Genomic DNA, 10021 nt, shown 5'->3' on the forward strand with positions numbered 1-10021 from the left:
CTTCCTTCCTCGTCACTGCACTCCATACTATTACAGTCACTTCTTTCCAAATCCAACGTCGTCATGTTCCGAATTAAGTCGCATTTAACACCGAAGTTCAGCGAGCTCCCGTTTCAAAAACCGACCGGCTACACCCTGCACCAGCTCCGCCTAGCCGTCAGCTGATCCACCACGTTTGCCAGACAGGAACCTGAGCTCCTACTTCCGCAAACACTGAGCACTTCTTTTTTTATGGTGGCTGGCAAAACACAGAGCACGCTCTCTCACGTTATTGCGCCCTCTACTGCGCATCCGGGATACTTTCAAGTCGTTTGTAGTTTACACTGGAGATCACGCAGACGGCGACTTTGGAAGTGTGAACGACCACGCCAAAATAAATAAATAAAAATAAATAATCAGAATTGACAAAAAATTGGAATTGGGTCACTTCAGGCTGCAGTGTGAACGCAGAATCTGACTCAAAAAAATCGTCCTCTTTATGCAGATGACACTTTATTAAGATGGACATTATTAAATGTTCTTGAGTATGGTAACATTTTTATCAGTATGCGTGCTGCTTTCTTCAGACTAGATTCTGGATGTCACTGCTCTTGATGTCTTATTTCAAATTATTATGAAACTCAGTGAACACCATGGTTTATTTCTGGGACTTTTATGAACCAAACACAGCAGAAGTGGTGATGTAGTGTTATATCCACTTTCTCTGTAAGTGCTATCATTTTGTATGTCAGGTTATGAAATAATCCTCAGGATGTTCTCTCTAAAAAGGGTTTTTACCTCTTTGGGAGAGTTTAAAACTCTTATTGAAACTTCAGTAACTGAACGTGACTTCAATTTAAATAAGTAAAATAACATTGAAAAAGTAAATAATTAGGTTAAAATATTTGCATATAAATTGCTGATTAAAATAAATTAAATTCAAATTTGCATAGAAATTGCATGAATGAACAAATGGTAAACTGAATAAAAATTTCTCATGAGGACTTATTTGTGTAAACTTTAATTTAGACAAACTGTGCTGAGTGAAATAAATGCTAAAAGTAACAACCAGGAAAATCAATCAATCAATCATCATATACAAAAAATGTGTTAAACATGGAAGAAAAACTTAAAGTTAATATAAACAAATAATTGTCACAGTCACTGAGGGTAGTGGGAAAAACGCTAAAGTGAAGCTCAGCATTAATGACTTGTGCTAAAAATATTCAATTGTATTTACAAAATAAATATGACTTAACTGTCAACGATGAGACATAAGTTACAAAACAAATAAAATCAGATTGAGCAAACTTAATGGCCCCAATTTCGCTCCATGTATATGGAGTTTTATAAAGTACATAAAGTTTGGTCCAAGTTTTTTTTTTTTTTAACTGAATAATGATGAATCTGAAAAAAAGATTTGAAACTGAAAAAAGTTCAAAACTACTTTTCAGATTCTTTTTTCAGTTTCAGATTTTTCTATTCAGGTCCAAACTTTTTTCAGTATCAAAACCAGTTTTCAGTTTGAGTTTTGTTTCTCAGTTTCAAAAGAAAAAAAAAAAGATCGAACAAACTTTATGGCCCCAATTTAGCTCCATATAAATGGCGCTCCATGTGTATGGCACAAATGGAGCTCAATTGGGGCTATAAGGTTTGCTAATTTTTTAATAAACAGAAACTGAAATGTAATTATGAAACCGAAAAAAGATGTGAAACTAAAAAAAAGTTCAAAACTACTTTTCAAAATCTATTTTTCTTCAGTTTCAAACATTTTTTTCGGTTTCCAAATTATTTTTCAATAAATTTTTTTATTTTGTTTAAAAAAAAAAAAAAAGTTAAATTGAGCAAACTTTATGGCCCCAATTTAGCTCCGTACTATTCCCAGGAAGGAACTGCAGAAGCTCTGTCATGACTGCTGCGCTGAATGTTTTAGCTCATGGCGATCATCTCGTATTTGTCCTTAAGACTGCTGTCATCGTCGTCCTCCTCTTCTTCCTCCTCCTCTTCCTCCACCTCGTGGGCCTTCTCGTCCTCGTCATGGGGGTGGTGCAGCTCGATGAGCAGGAAGTAGAGGACGGCCGCCACCACGCCTCCCACCATGGGCCCCGCCACTGGGATCCACCACCAGTAGCCTCCAGTGCTGCCAGCCACAAAAACAGAATCAGAAAAGTCGATGGCTGGATGAATGTTGGCTGACTGCAGTGGGAACATGTGACATTATGTAACAAAATGGCTCACTTAATGGAAATCTGAATGAAGACATGAACTATTAAAGACTTCGGAAGCAATGAGGCACCAGAGGTAAATGTTTATGTGCTAAACTTTTATGTTTTTGTTTTGATTGTCGAGGTCAAATAAAATCCCATCATGAACTTTTCAGTGCTCAGCTCCCAGATAGCAAGAGACGATATTCAGATCTGATTTTTAAAAGTGATTTGATTTTAGTCATATCTGTGATGTTCTCTGTGCGTAAAGTTTAGAAAATGTCTTCGGTTTGGTCAGGTGTGTGTAACCCGTCAAAATGACGGACGGCCTTCAGATTTTTCCATCACCGTTTAAATTAAAAACCTGGTCAAACATGGTAAATATTCGTTTAACACGACTCATGCTAGGTACACAGGATGTTTATTTTCTATTTATGTGTTCATACGCATATTTATAAAGCAACAATGTAAGCCAAAAGCAGATGTTTTCCACATGTTTTTTTAATAATGAGTAAATTTACACGTTTTTTTTCTCGAAATAACACAAAATGAGTAAATTTCCCAATAATTTTCTCGCGATGAGTAAATTTACAAATGTTTTTTTGAAAAAATAATTAATAAATTTCCAAAAGGTTTTCTCGAGATAACCAGTCTTGTCATCTTGAGGAAACCAAATGGTTTTCTCAAGATATCAAGTGCATTTCCAAATAGTTTTCTTGAGATAAGAAAATTTCTCAATGGGTTTTCTTAAGGTAACATTCATTTCCCGATTGGTTTTCTCTAGATTAACAGTTTTTGTGTTAAATCTGATGAAAAAAAAAAAAAAAGAATCAGGGAAAAGTATATGCAGAAAACATCTGCTCTGTGCTTCCAAAGTCTGATCAAGTTCAGTTAAAAAAATCTGAATTTTAGTTACCTGAAGACCTCCATCCCCCACCCGGCCACCGCCGTGAACAGCCGGGGTCCCAGGTCTCTGGCGGGGTTCAGAGGGTAGCCACAGTTGAGCCCCATGGAGACACCGATGGCCATGATGATCAGACCGATGGCCAGCGGCTCCACGCCTTTAGGGGCGCCAATGTTCCCGCCGTCAATGATCGCCAAAATACAGAGAACCAGCATACCTGTCCCCACCACCTGCAGGGGGCGCAGCAGCTCTTTATTAGTCACCTCTCATACAGTATGTGAGAGCTTAAATAAAACTCTTTGCTGTTTAACTGAAGTCTACAAAGCCTTTCTTCTAGAACAATCTTTAGCATATTAGTACTTATCATAAACCCCATAACATATTTAAACACACTTTACACTTAGGTGTGGGAATTTATTGAATTGTTTATCACTTATTATGAAAAAAAAGGCAAAACAAAACCTGCAGTATGATTGGAAATGTTATTTCTGCTGTTTTCTCCACTACTTATTATGTAAATCTTATATTTGTAATATAAGTCACACTGTTTTTTAAATAAGTGATGTCCTAAAGAAGCCACACTGTAAAAAAAAAAGGAAACATCTCTAATTTATGGTAAAACACTGGCAGGTGTGGATGCTACCACACATTCTGGCAACTGCAGAAATTTTGCCATATAAATATGGATTTACTGTATTTTTACTGTAAAACTTTGGCACCCACAGCTGCTGGTATTTTACCGTGAATTAGACGCGTCATTTTCTTACAGTGCACTTCTAAATGGGAATATTTTTGAAGAACAATTTTTGTGTTTGTGGCAATATTTGTGGCAAAATTCACATTTCGCACATTTTTGTACTTCTATTTGGGTTTTTTTGCTTCTAAAAACAACTCAAACGCCTAAAAAAAACACCCAGCCAGTTTTTGTCAATAAGTTAATGAACCGCTTCAAAAACCTTCAGAATGCAACACAAATCAGCAACTCATTACCTAGCAACCAAAGTGGAGTCCCAGCATGTTTGGACAGCTGGTTTTACTGCTGCATGCGCTGCACATTGGCTGCTGGAAAAGACAAGTATTTTTCTGTTGACTTACCATCTAGAAACCACTTGTTGTATTCATGTTGGCTTTGCAGGGGGCTCTACTTTTGCTTTTCAAAGCTGTAAGGTTGTATAATTGTGCATCTGTTTGTGGTCATTTGTATGCGCAAGAGGAAACGTTGAGTTGGGGGCCGTGGCCAGCAGCAGCTTATTTGGATTTAAAGTGACAGAGGCCCAAAACAGCTCATTCAAAAAGGAGCTCAAAATCATTTTCTAAGAATTATTTTGGCAAAAAAATATAGTGAAGATGTTTTGTGTAGCCCATAAACATATCCTAACCTGGTCAGGAGCATAACAGGTCACCTTTAATGTACATAATGTATCCCTCTAAATCCAGTAGATAAATATCCAGCACATATCAAAGATTAGTTGTGGCTAATTATGAGTAATTTGCTTATTTACATACGAAATAACACACACATGCTGATATGTTTATGTTATATTTTGATGTTATTAGTTTTAAGTGTGCTACCTTTCAAATCAACACATTAACTAACTGACTGAAAACGGTGGTAACTTGGGCCAGTGGATCCCAGGAAATGGGTCATCAGACCCAAACCGAGCAGGAAGAGGGGTCGTTCTCAAACTATACGGGGCGATCAATGCTGCATTAACCGTATTTGCCAGACATTGTAGGGTTTAAATGGCAAATTGAAGCTGCGGTGGGGAGCGGATGTGAGGTCTTCTGGGTCAGAGCGACCAGAACCAACCTGATCGATGAAGCCGCCGAGGACTGACAGGTGTCTGGCAGGGTAGGAGGCAAAAATGTGACCTGTCGCATTGATTCCTGTCACGGACAGAATACCGCTGGTGAAGTCCATGAAAGCGTCTGTGATGAAGACAAAGAGACGTTTTTAACCATGCAGGAGCATCTATTTGGATTCTATAGGAGGAACAGGCAGCTAAAATATTCCTCACCCCAGTGCTGTTCAAAAAACCTATAAAACATTTAGTTTTATATTTTGACACTGCAAAAACGCAAGTATTTTTGGTGCAAATATCGTAGTGCATTTTAAGTAAGATAAAACTAACTTACAAGTAACTTTTCAGCAAAATATTGGAGGTTATGTTAAGTAAATAATTCCTTAATATTGATGGAAAAGTAAGAAATCTTTTACCATATTATGATTTATAATATGGGAAAATTATACTGGTTTTCACTGCAAAAACACAACATCTTACAAAATATTTTTTTATCTAATTCCTAGTGTAAAACATTTATTACACTTGAAATAAAATCAAATTAAATTTTCAACAAAACATAGAAGCTTGTTTAAAGTAAATAATTCCTGAATATTGACAAAAAGGACTATTTCTACTGGCAGATTATTTCACTTACAGACATTTTTACCATTTTATAGAAACAAAAAAATCCACATATGCAACTAGCATTTTATATTTACTAAATATGGACTTACAACAAGCTCCTATTTCTTGCTGAAAAGTTACTTACAAGTTAATTTTGTCTTATTTCAAGTGTACTAAGATATTTGCTCCAGAAAGTAGAACAAAAATACTTGGTAAGATTTTGTGTTTTTGTAGTGTCATTATTGTAATTAAGAAAAATCTGTTTGTTTTGGTTTCTGGATCCACATTTGCAGCTGATCAAATCAGTTTACCATCCTTGTGCTTTTGTAGTGTAATTTGTAAAAAAAAACAAACAAAAAAAACAACAACAAATCATTCACCATAATATAATCCAAAGATGGCTGCAGCTCCTGCAAAAGCACCAAGAAACTGAGCGATGACGTAGAAGGGAAACTTCCAGATCTTTAGTTTCCCCAGAATCACCATGGCCAGAGACACGGCGGGGTTCACATGGCCTCCTGAGACACAGAACAAAGCACAGAGTGACGCAGGGCTGCAGCGGGTGACTGACTTAATATCCCCTCCATTATCAGGGAGGCTGTCACATTTATGAGGAGCAGCAGAAGGGGAGCAGACCCCTGGGCAGTTTGGGGTTTTATTATGCATGTCTGAGAGCCAAAATACAGAATAATTGCCACTGCTAAGAAATTCAACTTCAACAAACTACAATCAATCTCCCTGTAGGGAACTGAACTTTCACCAATACACTGTCAGCAAAACACAGAACTGTGATTTCTTTTTTCTGAACTTCACTTTGCTCTAGCCTACGACAACATACTAGAGGCATTTAGAAAGTAAGGTGTAAAATTCTGCCATAGAACTCATGAAATTTGTGATTAATTTCAGAAATGTTTGTGAAAAGAATAAGGAAATTTCTGAGCTCCAAAAGTCACAGATTTGTTAAAAAATTGCTGAATTTTTTAGGTTAATCTGAGAAATTTTCTAGAAATAAGAACATTTCTGAGTTCCAAAAATCGAAACTGCAAAAAAAAAAAAAGAAAATTTAAAATTGAGATTAATCTCAGAAATCTTTTAGAAAAAAAATTGGTCAAAAATGTTTGACTTTTGAAATTCAAAAATGTCCATGTTTTTTCTCAAAAGATTTTTTAAAATTCTGAGCTCAATCTCTAATTTTCTTTTGGCAGAAATAAAATTCTGCCAAATACAATGGATGTATGTCCATCTACAAAGGCCCTAATACTAAAAAAACAGCCATAACTGTGGTTTCTTTTTTCTGAACCTCATCTTTGCTGCAGCCTCATTAAGCCAAAGCTGTTTGTTTGGTTTCTGGATCCCCCTTAACTGAAAGCCGGCTCTGTCGGTCTGTGTCTGATCAATGGTGTTTGCAGGACATTTACTGCCCAGGGTTATGTACGACCCCAGAGAGGCTTTGCTCTGTTTGCTGATAAATCAATGGTCAGAGCTCAGCCAGTGGATCTGGGCAGAGAGGTGGCACGTTCCTGCTGACAGTGGAGCCGCTCAGGTGGCACATGGCTGCACAGAAAGCCATAAAGTTTAATTATTCAGAGCTTCCAAGCCTCATGAGCCACAAGGTTAAGATACAACACAAAACAGAGGGGCTGCATTATTTAACTCTTAGTAAGTTTTGTTTTAAAAGAGGAAAAATTATAAGGACAATAACACATTTTTGTTTTTTTTCCAGATTATTTAACAAGTTGTCATCATCACTTTTCCATGCCACCCAAACAGCATTATCTTCTGACCGGGGATTCGCTATGCAAATCCACAGACAATATAATACAAAATATATAAAGAAACATTGAATATTATATATCTTCCTCACTTTTATTTACTATTCAATAATTATTACATTAATTTAGTATAAATGCTGCCTCATACTTTCTGATTTTGAGTTTTGTGTTTGAAAGTTTTTATCGGGTAATATGCTACGACTATTAATCTGATGTTGACTATATCACCAGATAAAATTTCCCACCACAATCGGCTATTTTATGTAACTTTTTAATATTAATCATACATATAAGGCAATAAAATCTAAACATTAAGTATGGGTACAGTTCTGTTTTTGACATAGCCAGAGTTGTGTTTGTTTTTTGAACGTACTGAAACTGGTTACAAATTTTTTATTGACAGGGATGTAAATTTATTTATTTATGTTTTTTCAGTTTTTTCTTCATCTTCCCTCGGACTTTCGGACTCTGGCGCCATGTGGCGATCCCCCAGTGGGTCGCACCCCCCACTTTGAGAAACACCATTGTAGCCAGTAAGTCCTGGATCATATGAATCACGGCAGCAGAGGTGTCAAAAGTACTCACACTACTTAAGTAGAAATATAAATACTTCTATGAAAAAAATACTTTAGCAAAAGTAAAGGTTGAACTGATTTACTCAAGTAAAAGTAAAAAGTAATTTTCACCTTCCAGAATACAAAACAACGTTTGATAAATCTAAAATACGCAAAAAGTTTATTTTGATTGATTTTGTTGTTTTTTGTTACTTGTATGAATTATTGTAATTTTCATCTTCAAAATGCCAACTTTAAATTTTGGTCCATCTGATGATGTAATTTTTAAATATTAAATGATTGATCATTTGATCAGATAATCAGTACTTGAGTAGACTTTTTACTAAAATGGAGCCTTGGCGAAAATTCAAACTGGGAGACTCGACCAGCTTCACCACATCATCTAATCACTACGCCCGACCGCAGCCAATCCGGACCGGAGCTTCACGCCGCTCCAGCCAATCGTCGTCCAAAGACACCTTCAAAAGTCCAAGCTACCCTGGGGTCTTCCTGCTCGTCAGCCGTGCTTCGACCCACCTCCTCCCCTTCTCCACCTTCACCATGAGGGTCGTCGTCCAGGATCCCTTGTGCTCTTCCTCTCCAAGCTCCGCTCCACCACCAGTTTCGGTCCCGGGGGGGAAGACTATCCCGAGCTCGCTGAGCAGACCGCCTGCTCACGGCGATCCTCGGCTCACGGTCTTCTGCCGGGTCCGAGCGCCAAAGAAATTGTACCATTAAATCTTTTTAACTGCTATTTTCTTCTCTGTGTGAGTCTCTCCAGATTGAATACTTATTTAATCTTACTTAAGTCATGTCTTGGATGGCTACTTTTTACTTTTACTTGAGTAAAAATATGTTGAAGTAGTGCTACTCTTACTTGAGTAAAATTTTTGGGCACTCATTAGTTTTTCATCGTGGAAGTAACGAACTATATGTGAAAATGTAAGGAGTATAAACTACAGATATTTCTCTTAAAACGCAGGGAGTAAAAGGAAAAAATCGGCTGAAAAATATACTTAAGTAAAATAAAGAAGCAAACATGAGGTTTACCTGACACCCCTCCAGCCACGTACACGGCCATCATGAGGCCCACGGAGAAGCCGATGTGGACGGTGAGCGGCTCGCCCAGCGTGTTTCGACTCAGGACCGTCTGAGCAACTGAGCCGCAGCCAAACAGCTAGCAAACACACAAAGAAACAAATAAAAACAAGTTTCAGAAAAATCCATTAACATCATTACCTTTAGGATTATCCTATATCCTCAGAAATAACTGCAAAGTGTGAAAATAGAAATCTTTTTCTACTTACTACCAAGACGAACGTTCCCAGGAATTCAGCCAGGAACTCCTTGAATATTCCGTGTTTGAGCGCGCAGTGTTGCCTCATGTTTCTGTCGTGTTGCACTTTCAGCTGGTTGTTAAAAGTGTCGGCGTTTTGAAACATCTGGAGCGCAACAGAGTCAGATCTCCACCTCTGGAGTCTGAGCTCCAGCCATTCAGCACAAACTATTGATCTACTGGAACAACAATCCTCTCTGCTTCCTGACCACAGGCTCTCATCAGGGAGCTTTTCACATGCTTTTCACTTTTTGTCATATTGCAATCAGATAAACCAACACAAAGTTTCCACTTCACAGATGATAATCAGAAAGTGGAGAAAATGTGACCCTTAAAAATCTCCACAGGGTTTTTTGAAGTGCTTAATCCAAATCTAATTTAGTTTTTCTCAGCAAATGCAAACTATCTCAATAATCTTGGCACCAAAATGTAGGTATGGTGTGCAGGTATCACAGCAGCTACTATAGTTTCAAAGAAAATGAGGATGGAATATAAAATAATTTGGGTTTTTGAACATGGCCTGGATTTTATTTTTTGCATTATGCAGTATATAAACCTTTTAGAAATGTCATGATGCTACAAACCTTTTAAAAACTATACATCAACATGTGGAGCTGAGATAAATTAAAGCAAATTTGCAAACGTTTCAGTAAAAAAAATGTTTGCACCATCTACAAAACTGGAGATTTTCTGTCTTTTTACTTATTAAGCTTAATAAACCTAGTTTTTGCTTGTTTTTAATTTTTTTAAATACCCACGTTTATTTTTTTTATCCAATTATAATAAAACAATATGAAAGTGTTCTATTTGATTCATTAAAAAAAGTTACAGCAAATCTAGTCACATTTTTCAAAAAAAAAAAAA

The 10021-nt window shown here is 37.0% G+C and overlaps 1 protein-coding gene across 1 annotated transcript; it reads right to left on the reverse strand.

Moving 5' to 3' along the window:
* Positions 1 to 1740: 1740 nt before the first annotated feature.
* On the reverse strand, positions 1741 to 9783 carry aqp9a (aquaporin 9a). Its single transcript, XM_028041411.1, has 6 exons — positions 9129 to 9783; positions 8872 to 8998; positions 5876 to 6013; positions 4898 to 5016; positions 3100 to 3317; positions 1741 to 2119 (listed from the first exon to the last, which is right to left on the reverse strand). Exons 1-6 carry the CDS (start codon positions 9261 to 9263, stop codon positions 1909 to 1911), a joined length of 948 nt encoding a protein of 315 aa, XP_027897212.1. The 5' UTR covers positions 9264 to 9783; the 3' UTR covers positions 1741 to 1908.
* Between the last annotated feature and the right edge of the window lie 238 nt (positions 9784 to 10021).

The sequence above is a fragment of the Xiphophorus couchianus genome, chromosome 2, assembly GCF_001444195.1.
Source record: "Xiphophorus couchianus chromosome 2, X_couchianus-1.0, whole genome shotgun sequence".
NCBI lineage: Eukaryota > Metazoa > Chordata > Actinopteri > Cyprinodontiformes > Poeciliidae > Xiphophorus > Xiphophorus couchianus.

Bases quoted from the DNA above. Each gene is read 5' to 3' on its own strand.
- aqp9a (XM_028041411.1), bottom strand. From the start codon at position 9,263: ATGTTTCAAAACGCCGACACTTTTAACAACCAGCTGAAAGTGCAACAC. The intron at 3,318-4,897 runs GTTGGTTCTGGT...CGCCCCCTGCAG, and splicing joins TCGGCGGCTTCATCGATCAG to GTGGTGGGGACAGGTATGCT. The intron at 2,120-3,099 runs GTAACTAAAATT...TGTGGCTGGCAG, and splicing joins TGGGGGATGGAGGTCTTCAG to CACTGGAGGCTACTGGTGGT.